The sequence below is a fragment of the Musa acuminata genome, chromosome BXJ3-7 (assembly GCF_036884655.1).
Source record: "Musa acuminata AAA Group cultivar baxijiao chromosome BXJ3-7, Cavendish_Baxijiao_AAA, whole genome shotgun sequence".
NCBI lineage: Eukaryota > Viridiplantae > Streptophyta > Magnoliopsida > Zingiberales > Musaceae > Musa > Musa acuminata.
In genome coordinates this window covers 3,253,208-3,274,550 of record NC_088355.1, presented here as the reverse complement: position 1 = coordinate 3,274,550, position 21,343 = coordinate 3,253,208, and the positions used below count along the sequence as shown (strand labels likewise).

Genomic DNA, 21,343 nt, shown 5'->3' with positions numbered 1-21,343 from the left:
AATCAACCTTTTTGATAACTTGGGTGAAGAGAAGAATCCAGGCAGTCAGCAACTGAGAATACAATACAATCGAACTCTATCGACAGAAAGGAGAATCGATCTAGTAGCTTATCCGATGGGGACGAATAGAAGATCATTGTATATCTAGCATCGAACTGATCGACACACATCTATTTGAGGCAGGATCGAAAGATCCTGAGCTTACTGTTAGTGTAGGAGAGGCTATGTGCATACGACGTCTTGCTAGGCAGTAGTGGCTCGATGCTGCTGTTGGTGGTTGCTTTCACAACGACGCCTCTTCCCGCCATTAATGGTGGTATTATTATTTTTATTTAAATTATATATATTATTATATTAATGATTTATTATGAATCAGTATGTCACATAAGCAGATTTTAATGTTTGTTAACTCAGATTTAATAGGATGAGCTTATATGCTATATTTTTAAAACCATAAGGACTTAAGTGATTCATGACTAAAACCACAGGGACTAAAATGGATCATTTTTAAACTTAAATTACACATGTTATTATATTAATAGTTTACTATGAGTCAGAATACCAGATTCTAACGTTTGTTAAGTCAAACTTGATGGGTGGGACTTATATGCTACGTTTTTTTAAAATATATGAATTATTTTAGATATGAATAAATTATAAGGGCTTAAGTGATCCATAATCAAAACTACAAAGGTTAAAATTGACCTTAAATAAACTATTAATATTATTTTGTGTCAATGATTCATACCCAAGTTAATGAATTAATTATAAAGATTTCTATTGGTAACTCTTTTTTATTATTTATAATATTATTTTTAAAATTTTTAATATTCCTATGATACCCTTATATAAATTAACACAATTATTATTATTATTATTATTATTATTATTCACTATCATTGAAGAGGTGACGACAGAGTAACGTTGATAGCATTGAATGATGTCGAGCAAAGTTTTTATCCACTTATGTCAGATCATCGAGCAATGTCCGTCAAGCAATGTCGGATGACAGAGTGTCGTCAAGCGATGTTAGCATAGCTAGGGTTTCGACAAATGAAATAAGGGATTATAAAAAAAATAAAATTGATACTTGAGAGATTATGAATAATAAAATTATATATTTTCTGTTTTTAAAGGTTGCCAATAAAGAAAAGCATTACCAATAGTAAGCTTCTTGGTTATTCCTAACAATTCATACTTGATATGGGAAATCTGTTGTGTTTCCCTCTGTGATTGTTCCTAATAGCTGTAATCCACTAAATCACTTTTAATATGAGATTTGAAAGGTATAAATGTTCCTTATCACCATCATTAACTTTGCCAAAAAGCCATTTGCATTTATCCTAGAATATGCTGCAATTTCCTCTCTGGAAAGGTAGCATTTCAGTGCTGACCTAATGATGCCACCACCTCACTTTCTTTGCTGAGTGATTCTTAGTTAGCTAATAGATCTTTCCACTGTGAGTAGGCTGCAGTGATATGGCTGACCCCAAAGAGATCTACTGTCACGACTCGAGTCTGATGAGCTAACTGGCCAATAACTCCATTTTAGTCCTTCAACCGCGGACCAAAATGCTTAAGCGGGAGTTAACGTAGTACACTCATCAGGCTCTTATAAGCTAATCGTAGTACACTCACCAGGCTCTTATAAGCTAATCATACACATTGCCTACTTCCGACGTGGGACTAATGGGATATTACATTATCCCCAACTCAATTAGCTTAACGTCCTCGTCAAGGTCCAACATATCCCAGATCGAACCCTAGCATAGTACATGTGAGGATTAACTCAGTGGTGGTTCCACGCCGTAATGAGTTCTCTGACTCCATCCACGGGTAGCCCTTTCCTACTCGAGCCCTCTCACCCTGCCCTAATGCTAGGTCGGCTCTGATACCAAATGTCACGACCCGAGTCTGATGAGCTAACTGGCCAATAACTCCATTTTGGTCCTTCAACCGCGGACCAAAATGCTTAAGCGGGAGTTAATGTAGTACACTAATCAGGCTCTTATAAGTTAATCGTAGTATACTCATCAGGCTCTTATAAGCTAATTATACACATTGTCCACTTCCGATGTGGGACTGATGGGATATTACATCTACTAAGCTTTTCTTTAGTCTACCATGGTGATTTGCTTCTTGTCTTCTTTAGGCATTCACAAATGCCAAACTTGTTATACCACACATTCAAACATCTTTTAATGATCTATCGCCATGGCAAAAGCACTTTGAAGTGGCTGGCACTATAAACTGATTCATGTAGTGGTCATTGCTCCTCCCATGGAAAGAAAGCTTTTCAAGATTGGGAAAGGCCAAGCATGGCTAATGGACTGCATAATTGAACAATTATTGACTATTAGCTGCAGTTTTGTGTTGCTATAGAGAGTCACAATCAACTAAACAGACTGCATGACACCACTAAATAGTCATATTCTCCACAATGTCATCCATGACCAATGTAGTTGTCACTGCAATACAGAGATTAATAACTATTCATGTTAACTCTGAGTCAGGAAACATATACAGGTATTAAATTTTCTTTGTCAGTAGGATCTTGAAGCTTTTGCAAATCAAGTTGGATTATTGGGTCTCTGAAACTTTTAAGTCAAATGTTGTTAAGCCATATCAATTGCTCCATTCATCCCCTTCCTTCTTATACAACTAAACTCTATGACTCCAACTGCATCTCTTCTTAAGACTTTGTGCTTATCAGTGAGCAATTTATATTGATCTTACTGGCTCACCACTAACCAGAAAAATACATGTAATTCCTGCTTAAGTAGCTTTTCCGAAATAGTTGCAATTAGGTTGGAATTATATTTTCAATGTTTGGTTTGTTCAGAACTCATGTACATATTTATCACTTGATGTTTCACTCAGAAATGATGTTTTAGTGAACAAGCACATAGTTCATTACATAAAAAGCATCACTTTTCACAACCAATGCCTTTTTTTTCCACCTCAAATCAAGTCATTGTTGTGCCACTGTCACTTAATTATAAGTGTGAGGGGCATCATTCAAGGACCAGATCTCTTCCCTCTTAATCAACAAAGACCTTTTTTTAGTTCAGGTCAACCCCATCCACTTGTAGTTCAAAATGATACACTCATAAGCCAGTGCAGATATGGCCACGAGCTGTCACTTATTCTCAGCCTAAAATAATTAGGATCTCCAAAAAGATTTGCCCAACTTATGAAGTGATATAGTATTGTATCACACTACAAGATTGAAGCAGTTGAACCTCCAGCTGAACTTTTCAATATACAAAGCACTTGAATAGGATTGCTCCACAGCACTATCTTAACCCAGAGTGTTGTAGGCATGCTCTAGTAGAATCCTCATTTTCTTCTTGCTATCTGTTGCAATAGTCCATAGGGATACTTTTGAACAGGATCAAATTATCCAAAGCAACTTCGAGATGATGGAATCTTTGTTCTTTTAGCCTATGGTCATTGCTTAATAAGCTCTGAGGACTGTAACACAAATTCCAGAGACAGATGACACAGAAGTGATGGCTGGTAACCCTTTCTTTTCCACTTCTTATTACAAGGGTTAGCCATGGATTAGAATTTGCTTCCAAATCCACATGTAATTGTGTATTTTGAGCTTGTCAGCTAAACATAAGTGCTCAAACTTTGTCCTCAGATTTTGACAGAGGTTATTGTACTCGAGGTGTTAGTTAACGCATTATCCTTTGCGGTAAAAAATATGAGCATCAAGTTGTGAAACTTGTAATAATTCTTGAGTCAGAAAACAACTTCTCTATATTGATAGCTTTCAATTTAAACAAATCCAAGTAGTTTGAGGAGATCCTTTTTTATAGTAATACTAAGTTCTGACTGTAGAATGGGTCTTCCAAGTTCTCTTTGATTTTTTTCCCCAACATATTTAATATATGCATATGTTTTTGTTGATTGACTATAACCTTTTTCCCTAATATTGTAACTGAAGTCAACAAAAGAAGCTTGATTTCTATTAGGTTTGCTGTCATTAATGCCAGATGACAAACACTTGGACAATCTTTTATGCAATGATGTCAACAACCAAGGTGTTCAAGCTCATGATATCCAATACTCTTAACCTCTTCTCGATTCTCATTCAGCAATCAAACATTCATTCCAAGACATTGGTGATTGGAGCAAGAAAGAATGAGGAGAGCAGAAACTGGTTCCTGGTTCCAACTAAAATCACTTTCAGAATACAAGCTTATTTGAGTTAAGACTTCTGAGTGTGATAGGATAAAATGTGTGCATATGCATGCCCTGCATAACAAATTGCCTTGCTACCCATCTACTCCATTGTCAGTCTCTTTGGTCATTTATTGCCTGCATATAAAAATTACTGGCACATCTGAAAACATATTGGAGGTCTTGTTCACTCAACTAAGGGCTTGTTTGATGTAATTTTATAATTCTTTCTTTTTCTGCTCTTGATTTTTGTTTTATTACAGAATTAATTCAGCGGTTGAATTGGATCCAAACTAAAAGAGCATATCTAGTACACGAGACTCACGAGGATCCCGTTAATGTTGGGTCCGAAAAAATTCAATGCACACAACCTTACAATCTTACCTCTAAAGATGAGAGCTTGTCAGATTGTAATATGCAATGACCAAACAGGGCGAAATAACTGATGTTTTTGTGGCTAGTGGTTTTGATGATGCACAGCTACTTTTGCCTAATGCTTTACTCTCCATTAACATAGTTTACAGTATTTTGAGCAACTTGTCATATCTTTGTTTAACCTTTTCTAAAGAATCAACCAGATTTGCTTCTTTTAGTTTCACTCCCTTAACTCTCTGTGGTAACAGGGAGTTAAGGGCAGCATCCTTGGATTGGTTCTTCAAGTCAAGCTAATCAATTCCCTCCATTTCTAGTAAGTTATGAGGTATTTCTTACAACTAGACAATATCTACATTTTATCAAGATAAAAATGCATATATCAATTTTACTGACACAAAATGTATGAAAACTTATCACTTACCTCCTCCCCTTCCTGTTTGAACTTTGATTTGTGAAGATGGAGATTGCTGCATGCAGTGAGTAGAAAATTCTTCCTTATGTGTAATGCACGAGGTCAGTGATGCAGCCTCACCAATTCAAAGGCCATGGCTGGTGGCACTCAGTCAACTCCTACTGCATTCTTCATGGCACACTGAATCAGAATCCACAGATCTTGGACACCCCACACAGTGAGCACCCGCGGTTCAAGCTGTTTGCTATTGGACATTATAACAAGCAGTTGGCCTGCAATTTGACCCGGGAAATGCGCCCATCAAGTCAAGATTCTGGAAGTTCTTCGGGAGGAATTGGCAGAAATAGAGCCAGTGGGAAGATCTTGCGTCTGAAAGCAAAGATGCCTTCTTTTTTTTCTTGCGGCGGCAGCAAAAGTCCTCCTTTCGAAAAGAAGGATGATGTTGCTTCCCAACGAAAGCAGAGGGGTTGATGATGTTCCATTAATACTTCCTTCTTTTCCTCTGAGCGTTTTAGGCTGGTAGTTGAAGTAGATGTTCAAACAGACTCGAATTAAGCTTCAAGAGAGTAGACCAGATCGAGAAAATACCAGCAAAATTACGGTTAATCGAGCATTATTTGCGTTCGCGACGGAGCCAACAGTCGCTTTTGGGAGAGGAGAAGGGTACGAGACATATCTCGGCGTGTCGGCCCAATTCTGACCTTAGACCTGCCTCCCTCGCCTCGTGCCGCTGGATTCGCCGGTTACCCCACGGTTCTTGCTTCCTACGCCTGGTCAACCTCTCTCTCAAGCTTCCTTATTCCTCCAGTCCCAAGCGTCATCAACCCACGGAGTAACGCGTTGTTAAATGCCGTCGATGACAAAGAAAAGGGAGGAAGTTTTGCTTCCCTTCGGATACGTAATCTCCATAATGTTGTGTTGGTCCAATGGCTCCGTAGCAGCGTTCAATCAGAGACAACGGGGAAGAAGGAAAAGGGCACATGCAATAAGAAGAGAAAGCTAGCAGAACAAAGCGGTGTCGAAACCGAACTCTCTCTCTCTCTCTCTCTCTCTGCGCGTCTCTTTCTATCGCATTGGATCCTCATCCTTTCAGTTTTGTCTCCCTTCTGCTGTACTCCTGTGGAACCTTCGAAGTCTCATATCTCCACCATTCCACCCTCCTCCTCCTCCTAGTCTGATTTGTTCTTGTTTGGTAGGTGTATACATCCATCGATGCTGCAATCCCGAAAGCTACCAAAGAAGGGAAGGGGCTCTCGTTATCATTGATGGGCGCTTCCGCATGAGAAGACCCTCCTTTGCCCTAGTCGCCCTATTTCCCCGCGTAAAAGACTCGATTTTGATGACACACAGGAGAGGTTTCTGGGCGCTGCTCTCGGTGCGCGCATGCTGCTTCTTCTTGTTCTCCTTCTTGATTCGAGCTCGACTGGCTTTTTCTCAGAACCAGACTTGCGAGTCCAAGGATCTCAACGCGTTGCTGGGCTTCGCGAATGAGCTCGATCTGGGGTGGGTTCTAAATGGCTCTTACTCCGGTTGCTGCGACTGGCCTGGAGTGTCCTGTGGTCCTCCGACGATCAACGGCAGGAGGGTGGTCGGATTGGATCTCAGCAGAAAGAGCTTGAGAGGCTCGATCTCTGATTCATTGGCCGGATTGGATCAGCTGAAAAGGCTCGACCTTTCTGTGAATTTTCTGCAAGGTGTGGTTCCCCCGCAGCTGCTCCGATTACCTCTGTTGGAGTTAATCAATCTCAGCACGAACCAGCTCAAAGGAGTGATTCCATCGAATCTGAACCTTCCGGCGATTCAAGTGTTCAACATCTCTTACAATCAATTCACTGGCAGCCACCCGATCCTCGTAGGTTCCAGCAATCTGACATCCTTCGACCTCACTTCCAACGATTTCTACGGCCCGATTGATGCCGGCATCTGCAATTCCTCGGCCAAGATAAGAATTCTCCGCTTCTCGGAGAACAGGTTCTACGGCGACCTTCCCAGAGGTCTCAAGAACTGCAGCTCCCTCACCGAGCTCTGGCTCAACATGAACGACCTCAGTGGAGACTTGCCTGATGCTTTGTTCGACATGACATCCATGACGCAGTTATTCCTCCAGGGGAACCAGTTCTCCAGCGATCTCAGCAAAAACATGAGTAATCTTTCCAACCTTGTCGAGATCGATCTATCCCTTAATAGATTCTCTGGGTTCATCCCAGATGTGTTTGGTAGCCTCGCAAAGCTCGAGTCTTTCTCTGCTCGGTCCAATAAACTTGTAGGTAATTTACCTTCTTCCTTGTCGAAATTGTCATCGCTCAGAGTGCTGAATCTGAACAACAACTCCCTTAGTGGTGAAATCAATCTCAATTGCACTGCAATGCCCAAATTAAGCACCCTCGATCTTGGTTCAAATTCTTTTTCTGGCCCCATCCCTGACATGCTTCTCCAATGTGTGCAACTCAATACTTTAAATCTTGCCAAAAACAATCTTACTGGAGAAATCCCCCACAGCTTCAAGAACTTCACTTCACTTTCTGATCTGTCTCTCACTGGTAACCACTTCTCTAACATAACATCAGCCTTGCAAATCCTGCAGTATTGCCCGAAACTTACTAGTTTGGTCTTGACAAGGAACTTCCATGGTGGTGAAATGATGCCAGTTGATGGAATTCAAGGTTTCGAGAAGATGGAGTTACTTGTCATTGCAAACTGTGCTCTTACAGGTTCCATTCCATCATGGTTGGCAAACTTGACCCGATTAAAGGTATTGGATATCTCATGGAACTGCTTATCTGGATCAATCCCAATGTGGCTTGGGAACCTTGACAATCTCTTTTACTTGGATCTATCAAATAATTCCCTCAGTGGACAGCTTCCTAATAGCTTGACACAAATGAAGAGCCTTATGTCTGGCAGTAAGTCACTGCAAGTTAGCTCAATGGAGAACTTCCCATTCTTCATCAAGAGAAATTCAAGTAGAAAGGGCTTGCAGTATAATCAGGTCAGCAGCTTCCCCCCATCACTGATTCTGGGTGATAATATGCTTGTTGGGCAGATTTTGCCAGGATTCAGGAACCTTGTAGTTCTCCATGTGTTGGACTTGAGCTGGAATAATCTTTCGGGAAACATACCTGCAGAGCTGTCGGGCATGACAAGCTTAGAAATCTTGGATTTGTCACACAATAATCTCACAGGAGCAATACCTTCCTCTCTCACCAATCTTAGTTTCTTGTCAAAATTTGATGTGGCATATAACAATTTAGTTGGACAAGTCCCAACTGGAGGCCAATTTTCAACCTTCTCAAGTTCTGACTTTGAAGGCAACTCCGAGCTTTGTGGCATTCACTTGTTACCTTGCAAATCCAAAGATCTTCTACCATCAAGAGTCAAAACACATAAAAGAGCTGCCAGAATAAGCATGGCAGCTGGAATTGGAATCGGGGCAAGTTTTCTTCTTGGTGTTGTCTACTGGATTATATTAGGACGGCATTCTGGAAAACACGAAGACAATCCAAAGGTGGTGGCACATGCAGATGAAAGCTCAGATGCAGCTGGTTGCAGTATAGTTCTTTTGTTTCACAAGGATAGCAAGGAGCTAAACATTGATGACATATTGAAGTCCACCAACAATTTTAATCAGGCTTTTATTGTTGGTTGTGGAGGATATGGTCTGGTCTACAAAGCTACGCTGCCTGATGGAAGGAACATAGCGATCAAGCGGCTTTCTGGTGATTTTTTTCAGGTAGAAAGGGAATTTCAAGCTGAGGTGGAAACTCTTTCTAGAGCCCAGCATAGGAATCTGGTTTCACTGCAAGGATGTTGCAAGTTCGGCAATGATAGACTGTTAATCTACTCATACATGGAGAATGGAAGCTTGGACTACTGGCTTCATGAGAAACATGAAGGAAGCTTGATGCTGGACTGGGGAAAAAGGCTTCAGATTGCTCTAGGAGCAGCAAGGGGATTAGCATATTTGCATGAGTCTTGTGAGCCTCATATACTTCACCGTGATATCAAATCGAGTAATATCCTTTTAGATGAAGAATTTGAAGCTCATTTGGCAGATTTTGGGCTTGCTAGACTCATTTCGCCTTCTGAGACCCATGTGACAACAGAGTTAGTTGGAACTTTAGGTTACATCCCTCCGGAGTATGGACAATCTCCTGGTGCTACTTTTAAGGGTGATGTATATAGTTTCGGCATTGTACTCTTGGAACTACTTACCGGTAGGAGGCCTGTCGATATGTGCAAACCAAAAGGCAGCAGGGATGTGGTATCATGGGTGCTTCAGATGAAGAAAGAGAGACGGGAGGCTGAGGTTTTTGATCCTTGTATATATGATAAGGATGACAACAGCCAGATATTGAGGATGCTTGAACTTGCATGCCTTTGTGTAAGTGAATCTCCTAAACTGAGACCATCAACCAATCAACTAGTTTCATGGCTTGAAGAGATCTGTTCAAATGGCCAATTGACAAAGTGAGGCAACATTGCGATATGCAAACTGATGCTTTGTTTCTGCTCCTCCCGAATGTGCCAAATGAACTAGAGATCCAGCGTCTCCGGTAAGTGGGTCAGACTAATACTTAATATATGAACAATTAGATGTTTATAATCTATACAAACCCTCAATGCTCAGACTTCCTTTCTTTTTCTTTTCTTGTTATTTTCTTTCTTCTACATAGAAAGGATGTCACCACGAGTTGTAGGAAAACCATGAAATCTTAATTATATCTACAAAGCTTGTTTTGACTTTTGCTTTACTTGGATCAGTACGTTCCCTCAGTAGCTGGGAATAAGACCTGTGGTAATCTTATGTTTGCTACGTTAAATATAAAGTATGTTTCTTATATTAAGATGCTTAATTCTGAGATGACCTGTATTCACAACATGCAACATAGGTCATAAATCAAAATTCCAGTAGTTTTGCTGCATATATATGCCAGGTAAAATTTTGACTGTAATGGCTTTCTAATGATAGACTTGATCATTTACGTGCTGCTTCTACTAAAATCATACTAATGTAAGGCCACTGTTAGCCTTTTTAGTTTGGTTCATTTTACCGGTGAAAAGGGCAATATTTGCAGCAGAAGAAAACCAACAAAATATAATGAGGCGAAAGCATAAAGATCAATTTGGTAGAACAAGTGTTATGAATATACTTGCTAATCTCTGCTTTTGTTAACCTAGGATCTTAACTTTGCTGAATTAGGTGTGTAATAGTCAACAACCTAATTATCACCACAGATGCATCTCAATTATCTTCATATGAAAAAAAATCAGAAAGTAGAGAGTTGTTTAGAACACTTGGTAAGCATATGGGAAACTGAAAACACAGATATGAGACAGGCTTAACTGTGTGCTTACTTGTTTACCGGAAGTAAAACTTCATGAAATAAGAAGCCCAGTTGAGTTCTTAAGGAACTTCACCATCATGTTCATCTTCATTGACCCATTCAAAACCTACATCTCATCCATCAAAGAACACAAAGTGGATGTAGAAAATTTCTGATGGTTATACAACACATCAAGTCTTCTTCCGCAACCTCACTGCACTGATGATACACCACCTGGATAAAGATGACTGGTGTGTTCTTCTTGAGGGTTTATATCACCATATTCTCCATTAATTGGTTGTAATCTGTCTATTAGTTCTTTTTTTTTACCTTTTTGCTGCTTTGGGGCAGAGTAGAAACTGGCAACAATATCAGAACACTCATGCTGCAGAAAAGAATTATGACCATGTTTCCTAGTGGATATATATATATATACATATGTATATATATATGTATATATATATGTGTGTATATATATATATATATGTGTGTATATATATATATGTATATATATATATATATGGTTTTTAATGGTTGTTGTAGATTGAAAGAAATTCTTGAAATTTGTTTAATTAGCAATCATATTGAGAGGATCTCAAATATTTCTTAGTTACTGACATGTATTTTTGAAAATTTAAGTATAAATAATTTTAATTGTGTGAAAGAATTTTATTGAAAATTTTATTTCTTTTGATTGAAGAAAAAAAATTAAAAATCTAATTTAGGATTTTTTTTGTTTACTGTTAGGATGATAAATATTTTAAAAGTTCCTTATTTTTTTTTATAATAACATAAAATTTGGATTTGGATTAAAAGTAGAATGCATTTATCTTCAGTATACTGTGAATTACTTTCATTTGATGATCTATTTATGAAGGTAAATCTCATGCCCGTTATTGCTAGTTTATGTCATGCCCAAAACATCACCTAAAGGATACAGTATTAACCTGTTAGAACGAATTCTATTCGGATTCGGATTTATCCGGGTCCACAAATCGCAACCCGACAACATCAGTCACGTGACCTGCAGAGCTCGTAACCCGACCGATCTGACTCGGCCTGATCTTGATGTCAGATTCCAGTTGGATCCGACGGTCGAGAGAGGACGCCCCGGCGTAATTGCAACCCTTCGGGAAACAAGCCCTCGATTCTCCTACTAATTACGGAATGCCACGCCCTCTTCCCACGCTAGTGGGTTTTTTCGTAATATTCTACATGCTGGGTATTGTTTTGGTAAATTCGGATAGTTTATTAAGCTCTGGAGAGTGAGATGAATTGGTATTGTATAAGGAGAGAAAGGGCGAGACGAACGAAGGGCTTCTCTTCTCTCTCGCGAAGCGAGCGAGGGCGAAAGGTTTCGCTTTTCGTCCTACAAATCCTAAGACGAAACCGTGGGGCGAATGATTTATCGTCTGGGAATTGAAATCACGGACTCCTCTCGTCGGGTTTGCCCGATTTCTCTTCCCGCATTGTGAATCACGCCCCGATCCGCTCCTCAGGTCGATATTTCTCTCTTTCCGTGCCCTAAGCTACAGATTCGTCGCTTTTTACCTCGCCTTTTCGATCTACGACGAGTTTGGGATCGGTTGGGGTTGAATCGCTGGTTGCGCAAGGCATTTGAGGGGTTAGGTGATGGAATCTGGCGGCGGGCGAGAAGCGATCCGGCCTGTGACGGCGGAGGAAGAGGCGATGAAGAGGAACACGGACTGTGTCTATTTTTTGGCGTCCCCATTGACCTGCAAGAAGGTGGCTTTTCTCCTCGTGTTGTGTTTTTTTCTTAAATCTTGATTTTAGCTCTTAATTGGAGGTAAAGCTGAAATCTTTTCGCTTTCGCTTGTGAGGTGTATATCCTTGTTTGAGTTTCCTATAAATCCTGTTCCCTTCTTGGTGGAACCCAAAAGTTGTTTGGTGGTGTGAGAACATGAAGCTGGTAGTGGTTGCTAAAAGTTAGGGTTTTGTTGCTAATGCTATTTTGTTTCTGGTTATTTTGAGGTCATATGGTGGCAGCTGTTTTAGAATCTTGATACTTTCCCTTGATGGAAAGCATGAAATTTGAGTGCCATATGGTGGTAACTGTTTTAGAATCTTGAAACTTTCACTTGATGGAAAGCATGAAATTTGAGTTTGGGGAAGATAAGTCTCGACTGGTTTGTTATGCATGTCCCTGCGGCAGGTTTTAATTATAGACAATTTATTTGGCAGCCTTCTCTCAACGTTTTTAGCTTGGAGAAGTTGTATATGTTGAATATGTTCCATGCAGGGTTTCTTGCCAATGGCTGCTGAGGTTGCATCTAAACAATCACTGTATTCTTATATGCAGATCAGAAAGGTCCCGTGATTACATCTTAGGTGTAATAATTGCTTGGTGCAGGAAGCACCAGTCACCCAATAAAAGGGGATATACTACGTAGGAGAACACTGACTGTTTGTGATGTGTGGGTCACTTTGCAAGATAATATTTAGTCTAGTAAATCCGGTTTTTATGTGCACTTTCAAGAAATATGATATGACAAGACAGAAGATCGAATTTCAGTCAGCAGGGTCCAACATCATATTGAATTTACATTAGCCTGTTGGTTGCTTTATTGTTTCTGGTATTAATTTATTAGTAACTAACCTAGTTGGGTTGAGTATGTTGGTTATTTGGCTTTTCTTGATGGGATTTATTATTTATTTTAAAGTAATTATCATAACACAGTTGATTGAGCCTAGTTTGTTCACGATTTTTATGAGGTTTGTTGTGTGCACTTTCAAGAACATTGACTGTTTAATGTTTCATATTGAATTTACATTGGCCTGTTGGTTGCTTTATTGTTTCTGGTATTAATTTATTAGTAACTAACCTAGTTGGGTTGAGTATGTTGGTTATTTGGCTTTTCTTGATGGGATTTATTATTTATTTTAAAGTAATTATCATAACACAGTTGATTGAGCCTAGTTTGTTCACGATTTTTATGAGGTTTGTTGTGTGCACTTTCAAGAACATTGACTGTTTAATGTTTCATATTGAATTTACATTGGCCTGTTGGTTGCTTTATTGTTTCTGGTATTAATTTATTAGTAACTAACCTAGTTGGGTTGAGTATGTTGGTTATTTGGCTTTTCTTGATGGGATTTATTATTTATTTTAAAGTAATTATCATAACACAGTTGATTGAGCCTAGTTTGTTCACAATTTTTATGAGGTTTGTTGTGTGCACTTTCAAGAACATTGACTGTTTAATGTTTCATATTGAATTTACATTAGTCTGTTGGTTGCTTTATTGTTTCTGGTATTAATTTATTAGTAACTAACCTAGTTGGGTTGAGTATGTTGGTTATTTGGCTTTTCTTGATGGGATTTCTTATTTATTTTAAAGCAATTGTCGTAACACAGTTGATCAAGCCTAGTTTGTTCATGATTTTTATGAGGTTTCTTATGTGCACTTTCAAGAACATTGACTGTTTAATGTTTCATATTGAATTTACGTTATCCTGTTGCTTGGTTTATTGTTTCTGGTCTTAATTTATTAGTAACTAACCTAGTTGAGTTGAGTATGTTGGTTATTTGGCTTTTCTTGATGGGATTTCTTATTTATTTTAAAGCATTTATCGTAACACAGTTGATCGAGCCTAGTTTGGTCACGATTTTTATGAGGTTTTTTATGTGCACTTTCAAGAACATTGATTGTTTAATGTTTCATATTGAATTTACATTAGCCTGTTGGTTGCTTTATTGTTTCTGGTATTAATTTATTAGTAACTAACCTAGTTGGGTTGAGTATGTTGGTTATTTGGCTTTTCTTGATGGGATTTCTTATTTATTTAAAGCAATTGTCGTAACATAGTTGATCGAGCCTAGTTTGTTCATGATTTTACTTTGTTGATCTTGAAGTTGATTTATTGTCGGTCTTCATTCCCCCTACATTAATAGAGATGATAGCTATGATTCTCTAAACGAAATCTCATCATTTGCATTCTTTTTCTTGTTATTGTCATGATAGCAAATGTCACACTTTTTTATAATCATTATCTTAGCTTAAGAGGCTTAAGATATATATATATATATATATATATATATATATACCCGTGGTTTAAATTGGCGCTCGATCGCTCGCTTAGGCGCTCAAGTGAGGCGAGGCAATGTCCGAACACCTCAAGCCTTGACCAGGCGGTGCGCTTCAATGAAGCGTCGCCTGGGTGCTCGCTTGAACCAGGCACCGAGTGCCTTGGGTGAGCGCCCGATTGAAATGAAGCGTTCGATTGAACAATAGCTTAGGTGGTTCGATTGAACTAACTAAGCTACATAATGTTTCTAAACTTGCACACGTAAACCTCGCCCCTTGCGCGACCCCAAGCCATAAACCCTACTTTGTGCGTAGTCGCTTCTTCGCCATCATCGCTTCCTCTGTCGCTAACACACAAGACCGACGCTTCCTCTGTCGCCGATAGACGGATCCGAAGGTTTAGCTTTCATGTGCAGTTCCCTCCATCGCTGTTGCTTTCGTGTGCAGTTTCTTCCACCGTCGAGAGAGAGGACCGTAACTCCCTCTACCACCTACGGATACATCTAAAGCTTCCTCCACCCATGATGTCACCATCCACAACTTCCACCGTCATCGCTGTCACCATCCGAAGCTTTCTTAGTTTCTACTGTTGTCGTTCACATTTTCCTTCGTCGTTGTTGCTGTCGTCCGAAGCTTTCTCCACTGTTGTTGTTGTCATCCGCAACTACCTCCGTCACTATTGTTGTCGTCCGAAAGTTCCTCTGTCATCGTCGCCCTCTCCTTCCCCACTTTCCATTGTCAATGACTTTTTTCTCCCCTCTAACTACTGTTGACAGTAGATTAAATATTGTTAACAGTAGATTGTTAACTATTGTTATCATAAAATAGTCCATATTTAGATTTTAGCACTGTTAATTTTTACTTATTAATTATATTTTTATATTTTAGAGCGTATCGCTTTGCTCGGGTGAGTGCCTAGCGCCTCAGGCATTTTTCAGATCTTAGCCCCTTTTGGCGCTTTGCATTATATATATATATATATATATATATATATATAACTGAATATAACAGAATTCAAATTTCTATATTATTGGATTAGTTATGGACATTTTTCTTTGGGTTTCTGATTGCTAAATAGAAATTTTTTATATGGAAGGAGAAAATTGTACATTGATAAACCAAATGGTTTTCATAGTTACGTTCCTGTCTGGGAGGTCAATCAAACTCCTGTGTTGGAACTACCATGACAAGAATTTTTACCAAAAAAGAAACTGAACAACTGTTATCACTAAATGTTAAATGTTTAATTTGAAATATATGTTTGATTGGTCATTTTGACTAATTGATCAGTGCTTTCGGGATGCATTAGTTATTAGTCATTATTTCTGGGGAGTGATTGTGTTGGTGCTTTTGTGGTAAGTGATCAATCATTCTTTTGAGCAGTGATGTGATCCATTTTTTAGGGCAGGTGATGACCATTTACCCTTTCAGGGAATTATTCGATTAGTGCATTTAAGCCACATGAGTGGTCAGTTTTTGTTTTTGCAATGAAGCAATTGGGTTGCTTTTGAGGGCATAAGAAATCAATTTTTTTTAATTAAGGATTGACTTGATCAGTATTTATTGGGCATGTGAGTGATCCTCTTTGATAGCAACATTCATGAGCCAATCAGCATGAAAGTATTCATCATTGATTGTTACATTTCTCAATAAGACACTCTTGTTTCTTGTGGCCATCAACATGATTTCAATACTAAGATCAGCAAAGGACCCTATAGTGCTAGATGCTGTGGTCAATTTTGGTTGTCGTCGAGTTAGATGCTTGGCCAAACTCTGCTACATTCTGCTGTTTCTCATGTGTTGAAGCAGGTTACCATTCAAGATAATGGTGTGATCATTTATTAAAGTTAAGAAGATTTTAGTTTCCTGGTACTTGTGGACTGCAGACATGTCTTTAAGTTGACTTGTTAAATTTATTCAACACTGTTGAAACGCAACATGACAGATTTATGGAATCTTATATCTGATCCATCCATTTTTTTAACTAATGGTTATGAATTTCTCACATTTTGACTTCCTCTTTCACGTACTTTGACTCGTGTAGAGTTCAGAAGTTTTTAGGTTTTTCTTGGTACTACAGGAACTATTTCTTTTCTTCATTTTAGGAGGTTAACAAAACTGCTCACTCAGTTAAACCTAAATACAGAATGGCGTTTGCTTACTTATCATTATAGTTAGATGTCGTATGCTCATTCTAACCCTGGTACAGGGTCTGATCTCTTAACCTGTGGACTCCATATCTCCATTTTATATGTTGAACTCATGTTTTTCTAGAAAGTAATAGATAATTTTTGTTGCTCATTTTTTTCTGTACTTTGATATATGTCCACTTTGCAATTACTTTCAGAATCATATCTCAAACTGAAAAATAAGAGTGCTTTTGATGATTCAGGGGAGTGATTGTGAGTATCGTCACAGTGAAGGTGCCAGGATTAATCCCAGGGATTGCTGGTATTGGTTAAATGGTAACTGCCTCAATACAAAATGTTCATTCCGCCATCCGGTACGTTAGTTCTACAGTTCATATCTTTGTAGTATAGCGCATGCTTTGTGAGAGCCCTTTAGATTATGTTGATGTTGAAATAATCACTTGTTGATTGCTTCCTTTCAACTTGTGTAAGGATTCTATTGAATCCAAGAAATATAGGCCTGCATGCCTGCCATCCACACCAGTATAGATGGAATTTTCTGAGAAAATCTGGCTGTTGATTATTTGTTTTTGACATCTAAATGAATTGGGATATGCTAGAACTAAGCATGCCCGTGGATGTCATATCTCCCAACATCTCCCAACCAGATGTTGCCATAAATTAAGGGAAGGAAGGAGTTTAGAGGATTAGGGATGCACATTGAGAAATCTTTGAGTATGTCATGAGTTGTATTGTGTATAGGAAAATCCATGCTGATAAATCAAGTAAGTTGCCTGAAAGTTCTGAGCTTCTCCTTTCATCTCTCGGAACGGTGATTATTAAGTACAATGAATAGCTTCATATTATGAATTAGAGTGCACGTCCACTGATTGCCTGTATTCTCTGTGCTTTACTCTGTTTTTACATGTACTAGCATTTTTCATGTGGTGCTCATTGCTGTTGTTTGTTATACAGCCACTCGATTCCCTGTTTGCAAAACCGATGCCTACTTCAGGATCAGTTCCACCTCCTCAAACTGCACCACTAACAAGAGCCCCACCCGCACATTCTCTTTCTAACAATATCAATAAACAAAGTGTTCCATGCCACTATTTCCAATGGGGTCAGTGTTTGAAAGGTGAAAGGTGTCCCTACTTGCATGGGCCGCAGGCATCTGTCGCTCTTGTTTCGCACCAGGCTGCAAAGGCTTCTAAACTTCTTCCTGAACCACCACAAACCAGTAAGAAGGATAGACTGCAGAATGCTACCATGCAACAGAATGTCACTGAACTCAATCTTGATAACCCAAAGACGATCGTTAACATGCAAATTGAAATGCCATCTGCTACCACAAAGCTTGTTACCAAAGCGGAGAATGCTCCTAATGCTGAATTATCTGAAAATAAAAGATTGCCATTTTGTCCACTGGATGATGAGCCTCCTGCAGCGCCACAGAATGTTATTACCACTAGCTGTGGTCATACTCTGAGCAAACCATGGAGTCACCAGATACAGGCTACAAATGAGCAAACCGAGAACGGAAGGGATACTGATGAGTTCTTGAGGGAATATTCCCCTGGCTTTGATGTACTTGTGGAAGATGATATTAAAGATCCTGATTACTTTCACAATGAAGATGACTTCAGAATGACGTCAGCTCATGGTGGTCAGAACTTGGAACCTGAAGATGATTATGACTACCACCACAGCGATTATGAACTTATAACCAAGACTGGAAGGGATCGAAGCAATGATAGAGCAAAGTATGACAACTATGAGCAGACCCGTGGAAGGCATGGCTGGGAACCAAAGACTTCTGAGAGGTTTTTGGACAAACCACCATCACATGGAAGAGTGGTGCTTGACAGAGAGGCAAAACTTGATGAGATGGATGGCTCGGATTTACGCCATCAGTTACTCAAACAAAGAAGGCTTAATGGTTCAAGATCTACCGATAGTCGTGATGGTCATGGTGAGCACTCTCGAAGGAAGGAGGACAATGTTCAGGAGAGAGATTATGGTCATCATTTCCGAGATCGAAGGCAATTTCCTCCTAAAAATTCCTTGAGCACTCGTCTTCAAGGTAGAATAGCATTCCCTAGGAGATCTTTAACTGATAGGGCGAGCAATTTGCTCTTGGAGAAAGAGAGAGGCAGGGGACTTCAAGGCAGATTGTCACCAGTAAGGCGACTCAACTCCCAAGTGAGGCATCCTGAAAGAATCAAACAGCAACCAACTGAGGAATTTGGTAAAGATAGCAGGAGTATTGGAAACAGGCCATCTAGAAGAGTTGATGCAAATTCTATAGATTTTGCTGGTCCAAAATCTCTTGCAGAGCTGAAAGGTGCAAAGATTAATGATAGTTCTCAAGAGCAATTAATCATAAGTACCAATGTTAATACCAAGCTGATTAAAGCTAAACCTGGAAAAGTTGAGGGGCTTCAGGAATTGGATAATTCACCATTGTTTGAAGGTCCAAGGCCATTGAGTTCCATCCTGAAGAGGAAAAGAGAGATGGCATATGCAGACAATGAAATTTCTACCAGTCAATATGATAACAATCAAGGTGGTGGAGAATCTGCTATCAATGAATCTGTTTCTGCAGTGATTTTAAGTCTGCAATCAGTTCATCCAGTTGAAGCCGGAAGGGAGGGCGATCATACAATTGGTAGCCACAAAGAACAAGATGTTGGAGCGGTTGATGGTGTGATCACTACAGAAGATGGGGAACTAACATATGATGATATCCAGTCTTCAACCAAAGCTGATGCTGTTGAAACTGAAGATGGTATGGGTTTGGAAAATGTGGAAGAGGAAGAACTGGAGAATTATTGTCAGAGAGATGGGGGCTTTGATTATGAATCAGGGGATTTTAAAGCAAACAATGATGAGAACGCATTCCAGGGCAATGAAGAGGAGTTGGATGATGAGGATGACTTTGCTAGAAAGGTCAGTGTCATGTTATCGTGAAAGTAGAGGTAAATGGAGATCGGATTTGCTCATTTCACTGTTCTTGAAGAGTTTCAATCATCAGTATCTTTGAACTTGTTGGAAGATAACCATGGCACTTCAGATTTTAGAAGCAAGCAGTGCCAAAGCCTTTTGCTTTTCATCAGGTCGACGAACAAGAGGCCGAGATGGAAGGATGGAAGGTTCTCCTCAGAGGTTTAAGTTCCCTAGTATCTTGTTTTATCTGATGTTTAACATCACAACTTATTTATTCTGTTCATCAGTGCACCAAATTGATAAGTAATGAATCACCCCACTGGGGTAGGTTTTGGCTTGCCAATTCTGAACTTGTTAATACGGTATCATCGGCACAGATTGATTTAGGTATTCGAACCTGATAGTTAATATTTGTATGCAAATTTTTCCATCTTTATCGAGTTGTGAACTGCAAGATGTTCTAATAAACCTGGTGTGTTGAGCTTGAGGACATTCTCCTTTTATCTAAACAAATGAAAAATTTTAGTCTTGCATGGAAGATATACTCGGTCCAAATAGATTACCTTCACCTTTGAAATAGGAGATGACCGTGACTTTTACCATTTCAACAGGGCCTGTTTAAATTATATCAATGTAATGAGTACACATAGGATAGTTCCTATTAATTATCCGTGGAAATAGCTCGGTGTCTCCAAAAGCATTTGATGGATTCATTGCATGAGTAGAGTGTTAGAATTTCCTGAACAGTGGTGGATCATGCAATATTTTTTTTCAATTGCATCATCTTGGCATCAGTCCTTTACTTCTTCTAAACATAAAAATAAAGTATCGATTCACAACTTGATGAGCTCAAGTCTTTAGGTTGTGGTGACTTGTACTCCTCTTGTACAGAATTTCTTTGAAAAAGTCGAACTTCGTATGACCATTTGATATGTGATAAGCATTTGAATATCTGACTTCTCATATTACACATTTTCTTGTACGATTTAGAGTTCTTGACAACTTGATATAAGAAATGCATTTGAATAGCTGACTTTTCAATTTCAATAGTTTCTTATATGCAAGCTCTGTTTTGCATGTGTGTAATATGGTCAAGGCCCAGTGGTAGTGAAGATAAAATGCAGAAAGCTCTTCAATAACAGTAACAGTTAGTACTCTGCATCAAAACTCTTGCCAAGCATGTTTAGTATCTTGACTTTTCACTGATTAATCCAAAAGGTCCTGTAAGATCTCATCTCATGTGAAACAGGGTTGACATGAAATCTCCCTTTCCTGCACTGGGCATGAAATAAATAGCCAAGAATGATCCCACTGAATCTGGATTTCTGCATACAGATTGAGCACAAGGAATGAATGGCATCACAGAGATGAATTAGCTTCGCAGTTGAGTAAGGTATTCATGAAGGATTATTTGTCTCTGCAAAAGATATCGAATGCTGAAGATTAATTACTATATGAAACTGTCTTGTGAGAGGGTGTTCTTCTGCTTGAGGGTTGTTCTTGCATAATGCATTTACAATCTATGATGAAATGGTTATCTACATCAAGCAGATAGACTCAATATTATTAATTCAAATTAATAATATTGGACACTCGATCAGTTCAAATTAGACTAATATTGTTAATTTTTTTTATTTATTATCTAAAGTTACTTTTCATTGCAAGATTATATATATATATATATATATATAAAAACCTATTATATTCATCACTCTCTCATCCTCTATCAGTTCTATCCCTATCGTTCGTTTTCACTATACTATAAAAAATATTTCTTTATAATATTATTATATATCTATATATTTCTATCTATCATCACATAGAAATTATATTTTATTATTAAAAAAAATAAATTATTATTGTACCTACGGTTCCATCGATTGATGTATCGGTTCGATCGATCAATCCACCCACTGATTCTAG

General features: G+C 38.8%; 1 protein-coding gene across 2 annotated transcripts; it reads left to right on the top strand.

Moving 5' to 3' along the window:
* The first annotated feature begins 5,002 nt into the window (after positions 1-5,002).
* Positions 5,003-19,907, top strand: LOC103990679 (phytosulfokine receptor 1). 2 transcript variants are annotated; one of them, XM_065160213.1, is made up of 4 exons: positions 5,003-5,990; positions 6,172-9,528; positions 16,738-16,848; positions 17,450-17,478. In XM_065160213.1, exon 2 carries the CDS (start codon positions 6,255-6,257, stop codon positions 9,444-9,446), a length of 3,192 nt encoding a protein of 1,063 aa, XP_065016285.1. In that variant the 5' UTR covers positions 5,003-5,990; positions 6,172-6,254; the 3' UTR covers positions 9,447-9,528; positions 16,738-16,848; positions 17,450-17,478. The 2 variants fall into 2 exon arrangements, with proteins under 2 accessions (XP_065016285.1, XP_065016286.1); XM_065160214.1 differs by lacking the exons at positions 5,003-5,990; positions 6,172-9,528 and adding an exon at positions 11,574-12,045 and having other exon boundaries at positions 17,450-19,907.
* Positions 19,908-21,343: the final 1,436 nt, after the last annotated feature.

Coding starts and splice junctions, on each gene's coding strand:
- LOC103990679 (XM_065160213.1), top strand. CDS start 6,255: ATGAGAAGACCCTCCTTTGCCCTAGTCGCCCTATTTCCCCGCGTAAAA.